Source organism: Diorhabda sublineata, chromosome 6, assembly GCF_026230105.1.
Source record: "Diorhabda sublineata isolate icDioSubl1.1 chromosome 6, icDioSubl1.1, whole genome shotgun sequence".
NCBI classification, from domain to species: Eukaryota; Metazoa; Arthropoda; class Insecta; order Coleoptera; family Chrysomelidae; genus Diorhabda; species Diorhabda sublineata.
This window is the reverse complement of record NC_079479.1, coordinates 34,500,100-34,522,171: the sequence shown is the minus strand read 5'-3', so window position 1 is coordinate 34,522,171 and position 22,072 is coordinate 34,500,100. Positions and strand designations below refer to the sequence as shown.

General features: G+C 32.8%; 1 protein-coding gene across 2 annotated transcripts in view; it reads right to left on the bottom strand.

The window, feature by feature from the left end:
* Nucleotides 1–21,671, bottom strand: part of LOC130445157 (probable E3 ubiquitin-protein ligase HERC1) — a 33,773-nt gene extending 12,102 nt beyond the window's left edge. Inside the window, exons 1-21 of one of the 2 annotated variants that reach the window (XM_056780682.1) lie at nt 20,824–21,671; nt 18,437–19,044; nt 17,922–18,249; nt 17,510–17,862; nt 17,179–17,452; nt 16,814–17,120; nt 15,469–15,772; nt 14,951–15,413; nt 14,162–14,899; nt 13,001–13,259; nt 12,441–12,752; nt 10,850–11,358; nt 9,809–10,051; nt 9,176–9,436; nt 7,688–7,864; nt 6,997–7,636; nt 5,221–5,804; nt 4,737–4,883; nt 4,009–4,368; nt 2,627–3,948; nt 1,128–1,707 (exon numbers count right to left, since the gene is read on the bottom strand). In XM_056780682.1, the coding sequence (XP_056636660.1) occupies nt 1,128–1,707; nt 2,627–3,948; nt 4,009–4,368; nt 4,737–4,883; nt 5,221–5,804; nt 6,997–7,636; nt 7,688–7,864; nt 9,176–9,436; nt 9,809–10,051; nt 10,850–11,358; nt 12,441–12,752; nt 13,001–13,259; nt 14,162–14,899; nt 14,951–15,413; nt 15,469–15,772; nt 16,814–17,120; nt 17,179–17,452; nt 17,510–17,862; nt 17,922–18,249; nt 18,437–19,044; nt 20,824–21,376 (9,322 nt within the window). In that variant the 5' untranslated portion in view covers nt 21,377–21,671. The remainder of the gene's footprint in view (nt 1–1,127; nt 1,708–2,626; nt 3,949–4,008; nt 4,369–4,736; nt 4,884–5,220; nt 5,805–6,996; nt 7,637–7,687; nt 7,865–9,175; nt 9,437–9,808; nt 10,052–10,849; nt 11,359–12,440; nt 12,753–13,000; nt 13,260–14,161; nt 14,900–14,950; nt 15,414–15,468; nt 15,773–16,813; nt 17,121–17,178; nt 17,453–17,509; nt 17,863–17,921; nt 18,250–18,436; nt 19,045–20,823) is intronic. The other variant, XM_056780683.1, reaches the window with a different exon arrangement.
* Nucleotides 21,672–22,072: the final 401 nt, after the last annotated feature.

The following is a 22,072-nucleotide window of genomic DNA, read 5'->3' as shown; positions in this document are numbered from 1 at the left end:
GGTTCGAAATTTCGAAATAAATATTTCTTATACATTTTTTTGGTAATGTCATGTGATTGTATGATAATTTTCTACTATCTACTAGCTAAACATTTATTGACCGCCTCTTTATTTCAAATAAAATATTGACTCAAGTCGCACCCTCGCTGTCAAAACTCTCTAACAAGAAATCCGAGGCTTCCATTCATTTTCAGATTTTACCATCTCAACGTCATTGGTATTAGCTTTATAATGAGTTTTTTTTTTTAAATAAAAAGAATCTTAAAACAATCGCTACTATGCAGGCACACTCTGCTTCTGTCTGAGAAGATAACGGAGCCCCATTGTTCGTCACTCCAACTAACGTGTACTCTAGGAAATCGTGGCCGGACTGGAGTTGATTTGGGTCGAGTATCTGGCCTGTTTAGTCCAAAATTAGTATTCTTTTGACTATTCAGCCACTCCTCGCGTTTCTCTGAGCTCTTGCTGGATTTGAACACCAGTGAAGGCCCGATTTTATTATCAATGTACTGATAATGAAAGTTACCAGTCTCTTGGTAACGTTGGAAACGGAATACTGACTCATGTCTTCAGCGCACTGACCACTTCTCGCCGACTTTGGTCTTGTCGCAATAAAGTGACCGCTTAAGCGGTTTTATCACTTGTTGTGTTCATTTTCAGGTAGGATTTCTGTTTGTTGTTTATGTTTGATGGCTAATTGATAGTGGCGGGTCAGGTTTGAGGTTAAGTGAAGAAATTGTTTCAGTGAACTGGGTAGGAGACATTGAAGTTTGTAGGTTTATTGCTAGACAATGATTGCTGTTAGATGTGGGTTTGGATTAGCCTTCTTATTCTTATTTTTAACCAGTCTCTAACCTCTACTTTAGACTCTTTGTTAATTTCCTCTTCCTTCTTTAATTGGACCTTAAACTCCTGCTGAGCCTTTATATAAACTCACAATGTTAGAGCTAAAGCTGTGTCTCAACAGTTACGGTCTGGAATTTGATCGGTATGGAGATCTGGTCGAGTACTGGAGCGAGTTGAAACAAAACAACAACTCGGCTGAGTAGCTCGCCCTCTTTACTCGACCTGTGTAAACCAGGCGATATATTTATAATAAAATCTTGTAAAAATATTTATCATTTTACCTTTGGTCATCGAAAAGTGTTGTAAAACAGCAACATGCTTGTTATCTTCAGTAATGGTAATAACTGATACAGAACCATCAATCTTCCCGATAATTAAAAAATCTTTATTCTGCGTTTGATCCCCTTTATTCTTCGGCCAAGTCATATCTGTGATAAATTCTTTTTGATCTTCTATAAACCAATCGTTATAATTATTGATATTCTCAGATTTCTTCAACGGCCAAATATTAATGACGCTATCAAGAGCAGCAGCAATAAATAGACCGGTAGGGGACCATTTCAAATGACCGATAAGTCTATCTTGTAACTCGCTTCCAAAAATATCGACGGCAACATGAAATACCAAAGTCGAATCGAGAACTGGTTGTTTTTTAGCTTCTATTATCCACAAACGGACGGTACCGTCGTAACCGGCTGAAGCTAGCAGATTACTGTCTTCGTGCCACGCTAACGATGATATTCTATTGTCGTGTGCCTCTAAACATATCGAAGGCTGTTTGGGCATGAAACTTGAAAGGTCGGCGTAATTTATTTGTTCTGAATTTGGACCACACATCATTTGAATTTTCGTTGCTAAACACTAAAAAAGAAAAAGTGGATAATTATTTAGTATATGGTAAATGAAGAGAGGTAACTAAAATTGTGGGGCCGTTTGTAGCAAAATTTGGATAATGGAATAAGAAAAAGGCACGAAAAGTGAAGATAGTTATTAAAAAAAGACATAACATATCTTAAACGTTCATTTTGCCACCTTGTAGTCTACTTCTTTCTTCATCAAGATTATATATTTGTCAAATCGCATGCGGACGGTTATAGAAAGTGAGTAAATATTTATTTATATCTTTATTTCAACTGTTGCCTCCTATATCTATCATTACAGATTCTAGTTTTTTCTTCTTTCTTCATTCCACCATCTTGTAGTCTACTTATATCCATATTAAGATGATATATTTATCATATTGCACAAGTCAGTTATTCTAACAGTTGCCTTCCTGTATCGATCATTACAGATTGTATTTTCTTCTTCTTTCTTCATTTTACCACCTTGTAGTCTACTTTTTTCTTCATTAAGATTATATATTTGTCAAATCGCACGTGGACGGTTATAGAAAGTGATTAAATATTTATTTTAACAGTTGCCTTCCTTTATCGATCATTACAAATTCTATTTTCTTCTTCTTTCTTCATTTCACCACCTTGTAGTCTACTTCTATTCATATTAAGATAATATATTTTTGAATTTACAAGTGGACGGTAAAGGAAAGTGAGTAAATATTTATTTATATCCACAATTTAGTTATTTCAATCGTTGTCTTCCTGTATCGATCATCACAAATTCTATTTTCTTCTTCTTTCTTCATTTTACCATTTTGTAGACTACTTGTATCCATAGTAAGATGATATATTTGTCAAATTGCGAGTGGAAGTTTACGAGTGAGTTCAAAATTCAATTATATCTACAATGATAATTATTTATTAGACTCGTTGAAGTTACTAACCTTAAAAAGCTGTTGAGCAGCCCATTGCTTAGAATTATGATCTACTTTACTTGATAATATAAAGGCAGACAGGGCATTAACTAACGTTAGTGGTCCCACATCTTTAGCTTCAGATTGAGGCATCTGCGACAATTCTTCTTTAGGTAATTCCATTAAAGAGCATCCACCGTGAGTAGAAAGTATATTTACCAACGCTTGAGTAACGGCAAATCCGGATTTAGGTACATAAACACCAAAAGCGGACATAATTAGATCTTTAGTACACATATTCACCACTAAATTCGAGGAATTGATGTCGTTGTGAGCTAGGGCAGCAATACTGACGCTTAGATAGTTCAAGCAACTGTTTGCGGCATTAGATAAGTTGTTTACTAATTGTGAAAACCCTTTGGGTAGTTGAAATATCGGGAAATCTTGGTTGTTTTTTATATTGTTTATTTCTACTTTATTCATAGCAGTTAAAGTCATTAAACGCACTACTTTAGTGATATCCGATAAACCTATAGTGTCTAAGGAGTTAACCAAAGACACATAATTAGTGTTCATCGACAATACAGACAGTACGTTTAGAATTATTGTTCTTGAAAGTAGAATGCTCATTGTAATTGTAAGATGTTTAAGGGCTACAATCCTCTCGAAAGAAGCATTTAAAGTCATAGCTTGACTTCCGACTGATCTCATTTTCGTTTCGACTTTATCTTCTTTTTCATTCGGTATTTTTATTACGGCGTTCGCGCCCAGCGGATCGAATCTGGTTAAACTAAAAGTAGCTACCGCCGCGTCAGTCATTTCCAAATAAGTTTTCATTAAATTGGCATCGTCGCAATTGGGTAGAGTAAATTTGGTTAACTGAACGTCGGCTTCGGTCATATCGTCTTCGTTAAATATGATATCGGGTGCCTGCAATTGCAGGTAATTAGCCGACTTGGAATTACTCAAATATTTATTTTTGCATTTGTAACAAAGTATGTAATACCCGTCGGTGCAATAACCGCACACTCCTTGACCCCACTGCGTGTTACAACCAGGATGGTAGGATAATAAGTGTGCGTCTAGATACGGAGATAAATGTTTGCAATAAGGGCATATGGCACAAGGATTTTCGACGTTAACGTACGACTTGTGCATTTGTTGTCTTTCTAAACCATCGTTTGTGGCGAAGGCGGTTTCGCTGCTGGTATCTTCAGCTAAAGAATTTCTCAATAAAGGAAGAGCTTCACCTCGGACATGTTGCCTTTCTCTAACTCGATCGTGTAAAGCTCTATCTATGCGCTCCAAAAAATTGCGTAGATCCGAACAAGCACGCCTTCTAGGACCTAAACCTAAAAATAGAAAAACATTTTTATAAAATGAAAAAAAAAAAAATCAAAGTAATAATTTACTTCTTCTTTGAATGAGCTCGATATCAGAATTATCCAAACCTTGAGATCTGGTTGCTTCTTGAGACCTTTCCATTAGAGACCTCAATAAGTTGCTCCTATTCGAAGTTCCTTCATCTTCACCGACATCCAAGAAAGGGTGTTCCAACATCCACGTTGCCAAACTGTTTATAGCGTGAACGTTCAGTTCCCCGCTGGATTTTGTTTCTTGTAAAGCTCTTTGAATATGTTTTATACTGAAACCCATGTCTAGTAATGGAATCGCTATCGGAGGCGGGGGAGAATTAATTCGACGCATTCCCCAAAAATTATCCTCAGATTCTGAACCAGAAAATAATCTACTTCTTACAGAATTACTAGCACCTAAAAAATTTTAATTTCTGTTAATGATAATGAGTCAAAATTATAAATTGAATAGTATTATGGGATTCTTCTGAGGAAAACAGGGGTAATAATTGAAAATAAGTAGATAATATTCAGTTATTAACAAATAATAACTCGCTAGTTAACAAATACGGCACAAATAACATCTTGTTATGTTGTTTACATAGGACAAACAGCACAGTATTTGGGAAATAGATTAAAAATTCATTTATTAGATTAAAAATAGTATTAAATAGCCATGAAATAACAAAATACACAATTCTGCAGGATCGGTAACACATTTTTGAAAGTCAAAAATAACAAAACAGGAACTAAGCTGCCAGAGCTAAAAATATTAACAAAATTACCCAAAGAAGATGATTGTGTTGTATTGTACACACTATATGGGAATCCAGTTGAAACAGCATTCAAAGAAGATGGTGGTTTCGGTACTGAACTGCACGGTCTCGGTTGATTGAATAATAAATCTTTTCTTGAATCGTTATTATTGACACCTGTGAATAAGAAATATGCAATTGATATAAAACAATTCGAAATTCACGTTTTTGTTAAATATTTCAGAATATGGGTTGTATAAACGAGCGCAAGACAGTGTAATTGTTAGTGTTGGTGTGAGTGTAAACAAATTCCACTTCTTTAATGTGAAACAGATGGTTACTAAGTTGGAAATTGTATCACAATTGGTTATATTGATACTGGTTTTTCGAGCGTTACAAAAATTCAGATCCGGCTCGAAAGACCAGTGTAATTGTTGTTAGAGTTAGATCTTGCATCCATATTTCATCTAATTCTCAATACAAACTAAATTTAAAATATATAGTGACTCCTTACCTTCTGTAGTTGTATCAGAATTAGATAAACTGATGGCAGAATTTTCTACAGTAGGTATATTGTGAGGTAAAGGTTTCTTTTCTTCGAACGATCTATTTTTAAGGTAATTCATGTGTAATATGGTTTGTGCTCGTTCTATATCGGCTACCATGATGATGTTACCCAGTTTACATTGGTCGATTGCCTTTTCGACAATAGCGTGCATTATTTTTCCCATACATTCAATATCTTCAGCTTTTGCTTTGGCGTTCGACAAAAATAGTTCAGTGAATGAAGACGAAGTGATGAAAATACCTAGAGCTTTAAGAGCGACGAACTGTAAAAAGGCCAATTTAAGCGTTTCTTCTTCTAAATTCAATAAACGTTTTTCGAGTAGATTCGTTTGCAAATTTTCAGTGTCGTCTAACGTTTTACCATCGCCACCATCGACGATTTTCGTTTCACTTTGTGAAATCGATATTTTTTCTGTACTTATCCTTTTTACTTCCCCCATTATACTCGATACCATCTCGTTGGTTAGAGATTCCATGGTTCGAGGTCGGTCATTGGGATTCTGAGTGTGTAATTGTGAATCTGAGCTACATCTGCAAAAATATAATTTGGCTTTAGTAATTAATAAGTTTACTTGTGAGGAAAACGTGTAATTTTAGTCAATTAAACAACACGTTTGTACATATTTGTACATATAACTGAATCAGCAGAAATAGTTATGAAGGTAGTTGACAGTGGTCAGTACCCATACTATAGTTGTTTTTAAATTATGTGAATTAAAAATATACAAGTGATTTTGATGGTTTTATTACGTTCCTACGGATTGGAGACCCCCTTACCTTCAATTCTTGCGTGGAGATCCTGTGAATTTCAATGGAAGCATGGTTTTATCATTAATTTTGGAAATTGGCTTTGAAATGGGGGTTCACTATAATGAATAACAACTTTATTGTACAAAATGAAAGTTCTACAAGATAGATACCGACGCTACTATCTATTATAATACTTGTCATTATAATAAGGTTCATGTGGTCTTTATGGAAAACTCATCGTAAGTAGTTGAAGAAGGATCTTAACCAAAACACAGGAGTCTAGAGGAGAATAGGAACCTTAGGTGTGTAAATATTATAATTACTCATAGAATCTGTTTTATGAACAAGTTTTTATTGTACTGCTCCTCTATAAGAAACCCATACGGACCTATAGGATTCAACTCTGGGGTTCTGCAAGTAAATAAAACATTAAAATTCTCCAAAAGTATCAAAATAAAGCTTCTAGAACAATTGTTAACGATGTGTACCAAGAAAAGTTACTGTACCAAAATAAATACCCACCCTAATGTACTCGAAAGAAAACTAACCGAAGAAAACTTGGAGGACGTCGCCTTAAAAGATTCAAAGCCAACGAACATGTAAATAAATTTAATTAAAATATGAAAACTGTCTCAGTCACATTCAGACAGATGGTATGTTAGATGAGGTTAGAAAAAAACAACGTTTGCAGTACTTTCTTTCAAAGTAGTATGAATATAGATAAAAATACAAAAATTCTAGGAGATAAAATCGAATACAAAAACAAAATAATTTGTAGAAAAGATCTATATATATATATACATAAAAGAAAGTTATTTACCCAAAGCAACGTCAATTATAGAGTTTCAATTCAATATTTCCTAATCTGATTATAGAAGAAGAAATTTAAAGAAAAATAAATATGATTTCGTTTGTTGCAAACCAATTTTCCCAATTCTTTACTTCCAAAAATTGCATAAATATAAATAATCACCTCATATGATCAACTGTAAACTGCTTTTGTTGATTCTGAGGATGTAATAATAGTTGTTCGTCATCGGTGAGCTCAAAAACTGGCAAAGAAATTTCATTTGTGATACCACTAAGTCTGGCAATTTGCATTAAAATGACGGGAGTTACTCCATTGAATTTATTGATAGCAAACGGCGTTGGTTCGATGAATTCTAAATTAGAAAGTAATATATCGGATACACCTCCATCTTCCCATTGAACGTTAACGGTTGTGATGCCTTTTTTTAATATTCCAAGTACTATCGCCTTCTTTCCGCTTGTTTTGTGTTTGCACAATCCACCCATCCTCATACCTCGATCAAGACCTGCAATTACTACCAAGGCTGCCCAAACGATGTTACACAATTCATCCGTTTGAATGTCTGATTTGAATTTGCTGAACGTTTCTGCTTTCATATCAACATCGTCTTCAATATTGTGAGTATCAATAATTGGAAATAAATTTTCAATTTTCTTCAATCGCACAAGTAAAGCTTGATTAACGTCTTCGGTCCACGTTAAAGCAGAATGCAACTTTCTGATGAGATTAACATAAGATTCAACCAGTACTGCATGCAGTGGAGCTAAATTTGGTTCACCTGGTAGTAGATCCCTTTGGGTACCTATAAATGATATATTTAATAAAACAAATATGCATTTAATTAAGTACTTACCATGAACTTTCATGTCTGTAATTTTCACTTTCTCATCAGAGTTTGTACTATAAAACATCACACAAGGGTACAATTCGGTTCCGTTTATATTTTCAAATGCTACTCTAGGTTCTTCACCATTTTTACCAAAACTCAATGTTTTTGCATCCATATCTAATACTACTGTAATATAATCACCTAAAAACATATTTATTTAGAAGGTGTAATGAATATAAAAATAATTACCAAACTAATATTGACTATAGATACAAAATTATAAATATCCAGAGATTGTGTACCGATATTTTAAAGATGCAATAAGGAGGGATATGGAAAAGGATTAAATGTCACTGGAAATATTGAATAACATCAGGATATAAAAAAGGAAGACAGATGATGCATTACGATAAATGAGTTTGGAAAACTTTGGAAAAGTACAGCTTACACTTACAAAGAGAGATATAACACTGCTAAAGTAGGTCAAATGTCCAATGTACATTTGACCTAAAAGATGATACCAGAAGAATTACAAAAAAAAATAATAGAGGAGTATTAAGTAAGGTACCAAGGAAAAAATGACACAAACAACAAGACCTAACTCTACATAAAATATTAAATGGCAATGAGAATAGAGATCAATAAAACACAGCAATAATTAAGAAATGCAATGAAGAGGAATTCGAAAAAGGATGGAATATTGTTATGAAGACTAAAACACACAAACATGACCTAAAAAAAGGAGCATAATGATAGACTAGACCGCTAAAATAATCTTGGATGCCAAAATATACAGCAGCAGAAAAAGAGGCAGACACATATCCGATGGATTAATTAAATTCACAATGACTTACAAACTATGAATGTGATGGATGGGAACGTTGCTGAATAACAGACCAGTTTGAAGGCGAATTGTCGAGGAGGACAAAGCTCACACCGAGCTGTAGTACCAATTGGTAAAGTAAGAAAAAGTGACAAAATAACAAGGTCCAATTCTATCTAGAACAAACATAAATACCCACAGAAAATAGTTGCAACTCACTTGAACTACTTAGCAACATAAGGATAGTATCAAAAAACTAATTAAGATGATGGAAGTAGTAGTAAATGACAATTAAGAAGGACAAATGAAGAATTTGACATACATGAAGATCTAATTTTCATTATACTAAAAGAGACTCAAATAAATTGGAAATTAGTGCACGTTATAAATCATAATTGTACAAAATAAACAGTTTGGTAGAGGGATGCTACCATATCAGATACTTTTATACAGTTCAGTTGCTTGGGAACCACAATTACAAGAAAAATAATTGTATACAATGTCAAATGACTGGATGGTGTGATTACACAATAATTATAAGCTTCTAGTGTTTAGAATCTGCTATAAAAGCAGCGAAAGCAAGAAGGTAAAGGTAGTGGACAAATGAATTTAGAAAAAACGTTATTTCAGGTACAAATTTCAGTGGACATGTTCGATTTTGTCATGCATATGACAATGGATAAATTTACCTTGCGTGTAACTCTGGAAACTCATATCTCTTTCTCCGTTATGATATAAACTTCCGCTGTAGGCCCTGTATAACCACATATCATTTGTAGATCTGTGACTAAAATCTTTAACGGGATATTTTGATACTCCGATGCACGTTCCTTCGTTACCCCGACTTTCTTTAACAATGAGTATTTTCCATTGGTAACAACCGGATCTTATTGCTTGTAAACCTAAGCCGTATCCTCGACCTCCGGTACCATGAACGAGGGTCAAATTACCTAAAGATAAAGGTTCTATTTGTTCGATGTTATTTATACAAACGCTCAAAGAGTTTCAATTCAATTGCATAATACAATAATTCTTCTTATTATATTATTTGTTTTCACAATAATTTTTTATTTAATCCAGTCTCCCCCATTTTTAACACACATGTTAGATTAGTTTATTATTATAGTTGTCCTTTAAAGTGACAAATTATTATTGGAAACATGATAAACGGTGACGTTTAGCACCCACAGTGAAAATACTGCATCAAAACCTCACCTCTTATCAGTCACCGATAAATAATTTAATTTTTTTTTATTTATATACAATATACAGTCCATTTTGACACTAAACTTGAGTTATATATACAGTAATCGAATATGTACCTTCTATGGTACAATTGTAACATTTTTCCGGATCAAATCCCATATCGTGGACAGGTACGTTCCCTTCGCCTTCTCTATAAACTTGTTTTTCCATGAAATCGCTTTCGGTTAAATCGCAAGTAGCAGTGGAAGTAGCTTCGTCCAAAGTTTTCGATACATTCCAAGTTTCTTGTCCTATTTGATTAAATAATTTACCGATTATATATTTTCTGAGATCGTCATCGATATGGGCTGATTGAAGACCTTAAAAAATAAATTTCCTGTCATAAATTTTCATTCTCTCTGTATATTGTTTGGTTTTATTTTCGACTTAATTTGTAGGAAAATTGATTTTCATGAAAATAATTATCAAAATCTCCGGTAATAACTGTAATGCTTTTTACTTATATGGGACAAACATCTCAATATTTGGAATATAGGATGAGACATCATAAATTCAATACAAACTACATTAACAAACCATGAAAGTAAAAAAAAACTTATACCTGATTTCAAAAGGACACATAAAGAGAAGAACTCTACAAAGCTTAATAAGAAAAAGGGTAGAAGCAAAAAGACATAAGGAAAGGAAGACCCAGGAAAACTTGGCTGCAATAAGTAGCACAGGAAGGAGAAAGAGAAGGGAAAATAATACAGCAAATGAATGAAGTAGCAAAGGATTGTAGAAAGTGGAAAAATTCAAAAATGATGAATTAAAATGCCAATACTTTAACGTTCGAAAGGGGATAAAAAATTTTAGAGAAGAAGAGTTGGACTCAAAAGAAAATTGTTGGTAAAAGTTTATATACGTAAAAATGGGAAAAATTTTAGGTTAAAGACCACAGATTAATAAAAATTTAAAAAAGAAACTAAGAAATTGTTGAAGGCTAAAACTTTTCTAAAATTATTGCATATGTAAAGAATTCAGGGAATTATAAATAATATTTTAATGAGACTAGAGAGGTTAATCTTCTTTTCGCTATAATTGGCCTTTGTCTATACGGTTAAATAGTAATCGAATTCCCGAAAGTCTAGTATAGATATTAGTAATAAAGAGCTTACCTGGTAAAATAACTTGCAACAATTGAATAATCAATAATTTCGGTCTCAATATTTTGAGTTGCATAGCATAGCTTGTGTAAGAATTGGAAGTTTCTAGTATGGCCAAAAGTGCGAAAATCCATTTTTTGGAAGCTAATAATTTTTGAACGTCCTGACTCGAACATATTATTCTTAAAAATAACAAAAAATCACCCAAACTTCTATCTCCTTCGTTACAAAAATTCGAAAAAACCCCGCCGAAATTCGAACAACTCTCCTCGTAGACTTCTATAGTTTTAATAAATTGTTCGTGCAAGATGTTGATTACGTTTTCTAAAGTGGACGAATCGATTTTTTTAGAATAAACCGTACAGGATATCGCCAAGATTCTAGTTAATCTCAAAGCCGCTACGCTCAAAATTTCACTTCGATTATTGTGGAATTTGGAAACCGCATTGAAGCTTATCAGTCTCATCAGAAGTTGAACCAGATCATTATTTATAACTATTGATAAATCATTAGAAAGGTACCTACAACAAATAAAAATTGATTAAACATTTTAATATATATATATATATATATATATATATATATATATACACTCAAATTAAATAGACATTTACCCTAATGTCTTATTCTAAAATCAAAATGAAAACCTTTGAGTGTCTCGATGGCCGAAAATAATCCATAGAGTCAATATTAGAGATTGAAAGAGCTACATCTAATCGGAATTGTACTTTTGGAAGAGAGAGAAAGAGCATAGATTTACCACTCAATGAAATAATACCAATAAATTTCAAACCGTCAATTGTCAATTGAACAATCTAACGATTTGTCAAAATCAGCTGATTCCCGTTTAAAAATGACGACCGTGAGGTAAACAAATGCTTGTGTCGTAAGTTTTTGTGATTTGTGAAACAGTACTAACGGAAAAGAGAGAAAGAGAATAGATTTACAACTTTCTCTTTTCACCAATAAAATGAAAACTTGTTATTCTACACCCTTTGCATTTCCTACCACTCGAAACTTTGACGTCATGGCGACCCAATCAAAATAGAGTAGATAGAGTGGTATACCGATCTTCTCTCTCTCTCTATCAGCAGTTTTAGTACACTTGATCAATAGATTTCAAAATGTTAGTTCTCAGAAGCTAAATTGGGCAATCTAACCAATTGTCAGAATCAGCTGATGTCATTTTAAAAATGACGTCCGTGGGGTAAACAAATGCTTGTGCCGTAATTTTTTGATTTTTAAACCTAATTATTGCGAAATGATCAGGATTTTTTAATCCGGGCAGAGCAATGAGGAACAAAACAGTAAAAATAACTCTTATTCAAAATGAATTAAACGAGGTAATAATTGAATTCACAATTTCAATTTTACACTGTTTGAATTTACCCAAAATACAACAACGTATATTAACTTAGTTACACAAACACCCGTCAGAGGGATTATCGCTTATAAAGGGAACCTAATAAACAGTGACATTTGACGTGACATTCCGGTGACCTCACTCTAGGCCAGTTACACTGTTGTTTAGAAATACTTTTACTGACGTCAATTCAATCGATTATATACAGAGGGTAGACAATTTTGTAAATTTGAATATTACCTCGTACTTAACGAAAAAACGGTAACCAACATAAGTTGTTTATTTTCTGAATTACTGAGTATCTGTCGTTTAAGGGAATGCGCTAAAAATTGATATATCCTATGAACGACTGTCCTTATTTTTTCTTGAATATCTACAGGAGCCGATTGTATCCCTTCCAAATAATGATGTAATTGTGTACAAGAATCTTCACTCTTAATGCTACAAAATCCAAATGTACCTTCTAATAATTGTTGTTGTATACAATGTAGTACTGTAGGTGATATTTCGCGAGTCAATAAATTATACAACAGTTGTTCCAAACTTTCTAACCTAAAACATAAATAGCAGTTAACAGATTCAATTACGAATTACAAAGCGGTTTGTATATATAGCCCATAATACCCCCCTAGCTATTCATGCATATCCCAGCTCCAATATTTCCATTTCTATTCCAGTTTACCATGTTGTATGCTTTCAGGTTAACAATTCTTTTTGTCATTCAGTAATTTTTTAAATGACATGTGTAACCTTTGGGTGACACCAATTGAATTGTTTCGATATAGATGATGAAAAAATACCTTAAAAGTGCTCGATTTTTCTGTTGGATTAATGCTGTGTAAACCATACCAGTATCAGTACACCAACCGTCTAAATCATTCGAATCGGACAATCTCATTTTTTCGGCAGGTTCATTGAACACGAAACATTGTAAATAGTGACAAATTTTTCTGTATTCACTTAGTGACGCAGAGTCTTTGTCTACCCTGTAAAAGTCGATGTATGCCTTTTCGGTTTCATCTTCCGGTTCGGTGCTACTAGAAATTTCCACCTCTATATCTAAAAGATAAAAAGTAATGAAAATTATAGTGCAATGGATGTTTTATTCGTTACTGGCCGGAATGAAGCCCATTTTTATCACTGTTATATTACCCCGTATATATTTTATTTCATTAAAATACAAATTGTCTATTAGAATCATCCGACCTAGTTATTACATATTTATTTTGTTTATACAATAACATCGTGTCTGCATTATCTTGTTGCAGCAATAAAATTGTTAACATTACCGAATAATAAGTGGGACGAAGATACAGCGAAATAATATATGTATATTCGATATAAAGACTCAAGATCAAGAAGTGTTTGATTACTTTTCTTCACCAGAACAACCCCTATGGAAGTCCATCGGAGTTAAGGGGGTGATATGGTACTTTATAAATAGTATTAAATCAAATTTTGAAATTGAGAAGATTAAAGATGGTTTATTTTAGTTAGGGGAATAAAATAATAAAAAAAACTTGGTTTATTTTTAGGTAACATTCATATATGACTGGGAAATCAATAAATAGAGGGAGCAGTTTGTATTGAAGCATTTTTTTCCAAAAAACGTTTCTGGTACCCTACAGGAAGCGATTGTGGATCTATTGTAATGAATGCCAGTTATATTTGCATCATGTGAAGGATAGAAATACTTTTCTTCGCCCGAACAACCCCTATAGGACTTGAGGGGGTGATATGGTACTGTTTTATAAATGGTACTAAATAAAATTTTGACGTTGATAATATTAAAGATAGAATAGATGTTCTATTGTTGGTTATGAGAATAAAAAAAGAAAAAAACTTGTTTCATTTTTGGGTAACACCCATATATGTTAGGAAAATGGACAAATAGAGGAAATAGACAAACCTTTCCGTTGGAATATTATAAGTAAGTATTTTATGTACATGTATTAACTCACTTTTCACGAAGATCATTATAAATAGACACCTCTCCAATATTCCTCGACAAATCATTTTAAAATTACATTTTCCGTTATTTTTCGAAAATGTATTTTCCTCCATAACCTCTTCTTCATTTTTATCCATAAATTCTTCTTCTTCGGAATATACTAGTCTGATTAATTTCTGTCTAAGATTCAAAATGCATTTGTAGATTTCTTTAACGGCGGGATGAGAAGGTGCTTTATATATTAGACCCGTGTGAGTCAAAACGGTTATTAAAAAACACTTTGTAACTCTGTCTAATAAAATTTTGTCATCTTCGTTGACTTCCCACGGTTCTATTTCAGTATCAATCATCAATTTGTTGAAAAAAATATTGCTGGTATTAATTTCGTTCGGCGGTACCGCGCACGCTTCGTCGTACTGACAAGGTAACTCAAAAGCGATCCTACAAATATTCGCCGCTGTTTGTGGTAGCCCATCTAACGCCATTAAAATGTGATCTGAATTTTTAGAAGTCGCCATAAACGATAATTCCGTCAATGCCGCCACGTCTAGAGATTCGATTTTTATACCAGAGAAAAATATGTCGTTGGACAACCAGTATCGGCACATTTTTTCGACATTAGTTTGCGGTTTACCTATTAGCATACCTCCTAGACAATAACCTATGACTAAAGAACAGGTTTTTTGTAGATCGACTATCCAAACCCAAGATTGTTCCGCCAGTTGATCTAGCGTCGGTGTTTCGCTTCCTACGACAAATTTTAATCAGGAAATAATTAATCGTTTGAAAAAATACTCACGTGATGAATCTTTTTCGTTATTTAAAATTTCCCTGGGCAAAAGTTGATTGAATCTATCGATTGAATCTAATAATTCCAAAAGCAACGGGTACAAACTTTTTATATAATTCGCCGGCATGAGTAGAAGAGAATTCAATATCTTGAATAACATTGCACCCGTTACAGATTCTAATAAAACGTTGTATAGCAATTCCAAACTCGAGGGGTACATAATTAAAATGTTTGCTGCTCGGTTTAATATTTTCATGGCGAATTGGAATATGTGCGAGACATGCGGAGCCAAAATATCGTTTTCACTTTGGGGGAATGTGTCTTTCCAAGAGGTTATATAGTGAGCAAGCATGTGATTCTGAAGTGACGACAGGAGTCGTTGGAGATTGCATATTTTAGAATTACCTGGACTCTGCCATTTAAATTTTGTTGTAATAGACATATAATTAACGATACTCTCCATTGTTTCTTCCTGTAATATTCGGAAACTTTCAATTTTTAATCGTTTAATTCATTTATGTTATTACCGTATTTTTACTGAATGATTTTAGTAAAGTATGCATCAGTGTTCCTGTAAGTTTGAGGTTTTCATTTTTTTCTGGAATGCTACTATAGCCCAATAAAGCTGCAATATGCATAGGATCTTCGAGGCTATTCAATATTATACCAAGAAGCATCTGTTGGCCTTGAGATAATTGGTTACCGCTTGATAAATGTTGATGAAGAAATTCCACCCTTTCGTTTAGTTGAGGGAGAAGAAGCGGGGCCCCTATATTTAATACTTCCTTAGCGGTATTGTGAATTTCAGTCGGTGCTTCTAAATCAACTAATCTAAAAAAGTAAAATACTCAATTAAAAAAAAAATGACATAGAAGGGTTTGGAAATAGAAAATGTGATCCAAATTTTTTCAAAAAATACCAACCAATGGTACAACAAGTGGAACGATCTAGTCCAGTCTGCTTCTCCCCTACCTAAAGTCCCAAGATATTCACCAACCCCTTGGTTATGAATTGATCCCAGTTTGTTCTTTATTATTCTAATCAAAACTTTGTAGGTAATATCCAGTAGCAGCTGATCTTGTCACCTTCCTTATAGATAAGGTATATTACAGACAATCATCTGGTAACCCCTATAATCACATTTTTTTCTTCATTTTCATTATTTTCCATTTGCCATACTTCCATCATCCTAGTCTACTGCCTATTATAATGGAGTTTCCTCTAGACCGTACTCTTCTCGCCTTCTGGTAGATATTTCTCATTTATTTATTCACATACTCTTATTCTTTTGCTTCCAGTTTCTCCTCCATACTTCAGCATTCTATTTTTGTGTTTATTTTGTTGCTACCTGTATAGTCTGGTCAAACCAAACCTTTTCTGTGCTTCCTTCCGCCTATGCTAAACTTTCTTGCATGGTTTCTATCAGAGATGATTTAATTTGTTTCAATTCCTCATGTTATTACTATGTTTTCTACATCCTTATGTTTTCACTCTGTTCAGTCTGTTCTTATTTAACTTATTCATCACCTTACCCTTCGGTTTTTTGATGTTTCTCTTGCTTTATTTTAGTTATAAATATACTTTTTCAAAAAAAAAAATACCAACAGTAAACAGAAATTGGTACTAGGATAGAATTTGGTGGAAATAAACCTTAAAATATACTATCAGAATTGCTACCAAATCAGTGAGTGAATTCAAAGGTAATTTCACTTAATCTCCATTCTACTTTCATAGTCTGGGGGCTTATTCGAATGTACAACCATTTTTTATAGCGTAAGACCCATGTTCGGATATATTTATGTATCCAGAATCATTTAGAAGTTAGTTTGTTCACTTTTGCAATTAAAAATGCAAGAATAATAAAGTTTTTACCTGAATAAAGCAGTTCGAAGAGCTTTGGCATGAGTATTGAGTACGTTAGTATCCAAATTTCCATGTATACACAAATTCAAATGCGTAATCAATATTTTCAATGTCAATAATACGAATTTCTGATGTTCTTCGGATAATTTAAAAGGAAGTGGTGGAGTTTCATACTTGAACGTTTTTGTATATTTTTCTAAAAAGATTTTTAGATAACCGAAAGTGGTTTCGTGTAAATCTAGACAAAATGTTTTTTGTTTGGTAACGTGTTGACTTTCAGTCGACGTTGTTGTCCACGCTATCGAATGAGATGTACCTAAAAATTAAAAATATTTTATATTAATTTCAAAGGATACCTAATAATCAAATTTTACCCGCGCTAATCTGTCTAATTGGAACTCCTTCGAGACCGATAACTTTAAGAGGTCTGGTAATAGGACTGGACGTATGACCTTGACCACACTGCCCCATGCTATTTGTTCCCCAAGCAAATACAACATATTCGTCGCTAAGAGCTAAACAGTGTGTATCACCTGCTGATATATCAATTATCCTGTAAGGTGTCAAATCTTCTACTGGTAGTGGTCTAAGACATATGGCATCAGCAGATCCCATACCTAATATTGGTCCACAACCCCAAGTGTATACCTGAGAAAATCAACAAATATTTAATATCAAAAAATAATATGTAAAATTAAAACTGACTTGTCCCGTGGTAGTGAGAGCCATTGAAAACGACGTTCCCGCACAAACCTTCTGAATTACCATTCCTTGTAGTGCTTCTATAACTTTTGGTCTGTATACTCTTACTATTTCACCATGTCCCAGTTTACCATTTTCTCCGGATCCGAAAGACCACACAGTTTTACCATCTTTTGATACCACTAGAGTATGGGAACTACCACAAGCTACAGAACCAATTTCAACTTCTGCTAAATCCTGTACTAACGTTGGTACATGTCTAGCGTTATTATCTAAATGACCTAATCTTCCATGATCACCTTCACCCCAAGTATAAAGCTTTCCATCATCCGTTATTGCTGCACTATGCCTATAACCTAATATATTCATTATATATCTCACTTTTTAATGCTAATTATTTGATAAGAAAAATTACCTGCGTTGATAAATCGAATTGTCTTGTCAAAAAAAGGTCCCGCAATACGTTCTGGTTGTTTGTGTGTTGCACAATTCCCGTGACCTAATTTCCCATAGTCCCCATCGCCCCAACTATAAACTTGTCCATTTTCCATCAACGCTAAAGTGTGCCCATCGCTTCCTTTAGAGCTGGATAATTTTTTAACGCCCCCGTCTAATAATATCCTTTTCGGAAGACACTGATTGGCCGATTCTCCTAAACCCAAACGACCGTAACTTCCTTTTCCGCAAGCACTTACAAAACCATCACAATGAATTGCAAACGTACAGTATTGTCCGGCTTCAATCTAAATAAGAATGCCAATTTGAGTAAATAGTTTCATAAAAAAACTAAATCAAAACAAATGATGTTTCAAAAATTTCTAAAATAAACCCCATTCAAAATTTCAATTTGATAAAATGTAATTTTGTTCATTCATAATTTATTAAATCATTGATAATGTTTTGTGAGCTATACTAGGACTTGGGACTTACCTGTTGGACCTGATTAAAAATTTTGGATTTAATAGGAAGCAATATTTTCTCTTGATTTCCTTCGGCTAATTGATGAGAGGAATTACTTCCCCATACATAAACATCACTTTTTTCAAATGCTCCTAGTTCCGTATCGGCTTCTATTGTTGAACAAGCACCGCTATAATCATTAGCCATAGATACTAGAACTTCCATCAAAAATAGGGCAGATTTATATATAACAACTTCTTCACCGATTTGTTCTGATATAACTTTTTCTCTACTTTTTTTATTACCTTCAAGTTGTGAAATAGCCTTTTTTGTTAACTTACTATGTAACACGGGTTCATTACAAGAAACATCTAATGCCATATCTATCCAATCTAGGATATATCTTAAAGAGCCTCTTTGTAGAGCTAATCCTAATAGAATCTCACATGAAAGAAATTTTCCAGTTTCATCGGCTGAACTCTCACTTAATACTGCCATTTTTAAAAAACTACAAACTTGGTCTAAGCTACTAATTCCTAAATTAGTAAGTTGAACATCATTCGAAAGACATAATGGCGGCAGTTTTTCAATTAAAGCTACTGCTGTCTCAAGTACAGAATTGCAAAGTGGTGGAATACCTACAAAAACACCGAAAACTTGAAGAATTAAACGGAGATATCTACATAAAAATGGAGAGACGAAACTTTCAATATTTTCCTTCATCTCCTATATTTCTTATCATATAGGGGAATAAAATGAACGTAGGGAAACGTATCAAATATTCTTACATTTTAATACATATCATTATCCTTTTTTTTATTTTTATTTGCCCAATCACCAGTTCAATGGTATCTTTATCATAATGGAATATTTAAAAAGTTCAACAATTCTTTATCAAATAAAATGTTTGTTATCTTAATTTGCAATTGTTTCAGGAACACTGGCTTGGTATTTCTTGGGAATCAATAATTATAAAATAGATGACACCAAACATTGTTCAGATAATAAAAATACCATATTTTCAAAAAAGGAAAAATATACATTACTCTACGAATCATTTAATATATTTTTTGTAATTGTGATTTACCCTTTATTCATCATTATACCTTTAGGTAGTAATTTTTCTAAATTAAACACCCATAAAGGCATTTAGCATATAACAACTTGGTCAACAGTCACCAATGATCAATTTAATTCTAACTAAATTCAATACAATTTGAAACTTAAATACACTCATCAGAGTTCTTTAGGTACTATATAACTGATTGCACTAAAAACACTAAACTAACTCAAAGGGTTTGATCCTCTCAAGTTTTCTTTCTAATCCAGTATTGTCAAGGAGCTGAATAGCTTCGACATTGATATGATGATGGATTCTTTTTTCAATCTTGCCTAATTTTTTTATGGTCTGGTCAACAGTGTCCTTTTCCAAGTCCCTAATGCGAATGTTCCAAAGGGTATTTACTATGTTCTGCTTTGGATGATTGCATGGTGTATCCCCATAGTTAGATTTCATAAGTCCATACAGGATTAATTATCAGCTTGTAAAGCATAAGCTTATTATGTAGAGACAGAGTGGAGTTTCTTACAATTATCCAGTACATTTTTCTATATTCGAGTCCAAGTTCTTCTCTTTTCTTTATAACTGCCAAAATAAATGACTGAAGCCTACGTGTCATATATTGGCGTACATGTTTAGAAAAAAAAATAATAAAAACTTAATTTTAGCCACCACTTTTTAAGGGTGATATCTTGGAAAATAGTGGGCTAAGGAAATTACAGGAAAGACCCTTAATTTCTTACAAGCAATCACTGAATATTGTTTCATGAATTTAGAAACACCCTGTATATTATAAAAGTAAAATAATATTTTGAATTGTTCAATATATTCTTATAATTGTAACCTAATTGTCTACCTTTTTATAAGATGTATACCTTGAGGAACATGTTCTAGGGAACTTACCTATCTGATTATCAACTTAAAATTTTTGATTTTCTTAAAACTTAGTATAAAATAACTTTTTTGTATATGATAATTTTATAGTGAACTTGTCTTTTTGGTTTAAACACATATATGATATACAATATCATTTTTATAGCAAATATTTGCTGTAGAACAATTTGCTTTTGCTACTACATTTTCCAAATACTTGAAATATTTACATATATTATTTTTCTCACAGTAAATGTATCACTTTTTGATTTAATTCATATAAAATGACACCATAGATATGCAAACATTAAGATGATACTGGGTCTAATTGTGGGTAATTGATATAAAGCTTTGTTACACATATCGAAAGCTTCCTAAAGAATATCAATGCTGCTAAGTAATTTTAAAAACTAATTTTCTTTCTGCTAATTAGTGAATTGTTCAAAACAGTGGGAACTTTCTTCAAAATAAAAATCATACTTACCAAGAATTCCACTAACTTGCCAATTCTGTTGCAATAAAGAGAAGAGTAGACTTAAACCAGTTTTAACTCCTACTTCTAAAAGAGCTTGTGAACCTGATATTACTTCTCTGGATACTAAAGGCACTGTACTATTACTACTAGTAGTACTAGTTTCACAACTTGAATTATCTGTCTTCTCTTTGTCATGATACTTTACCAACAAGGCATAATATATTCTTTTTAAAATTAACAGCCTTTGTTTCAAAATCAAGGAAAACTGTGTGGATGAACATACTTCTTTCGCTAATTCTAATTGGGAACTTAATAACGTAGTAATATAATGATTTAGATCGTTGGTTGTCGGGGGATCATACTGGAACGAAGGTAGTACTTGAACATCACTATTCAAAGATATTGCCGAAGGAATAATTCGCACTTCTTTATTTTGAACTAGAACATCGTACATAGATTGTACGAGATCTCTATTAGCTATGTTATCACTATTTTTTAAAGCCCACGCAGAATTTGTATGGTATATAAATTCCAGTTCGACGTTACTAGAAAAATTTTCCATTTTCTTCCTAATATTAACCTATATTTAAAAATAAGATGAGGAAATATTTCTACAATAATGATAGTCACTCAAGTATTGTTTATTCAATCCATTGTTATTTTGATTGATAAATAAAATTTTAATATCAAGTAACTTTTACAGAAATTTAGTTTTTGATAATAATTTGACATATACGTCAAAGCAAATTAATCGATTTCAAGTGAATAAGCTGGTCATTATTATTAATTACCAATAATAACAAACTATATATTCAATAATTTATTGCACTAGCCATTGACAGAATCATAGATAATATAAAAAAGTTTGTTTATGAAGTAAATGGTGCGTTCCACTAAGCACTCATGACCACGGTCTTTCCACTTTTACAAGTGAATTTTAAGCCTCAAACATCGGCTTAAACTACAGATAACGTTTATTTCACTTTTTATAGATGACGTTCAGTGAAAAACTTCGGCTTAGACTTCAGTTTAACGGTGGATCCGAACCTAACTTTTTCAAATTGTTTACATTATTTCAATATTATTAAAGGTATTGATAGAATGATTGAAGATTTGCACTTAATATTTAGCGAACTTGACGATGATGATGAAGAAATTATAAACATTTTCGACGCGCCGAGAAAACAAAAATTTTATTGTTTAAATTACAACAACTTATACTAAAATATTCCTGACAGCATAAAATAATTTAATTTTT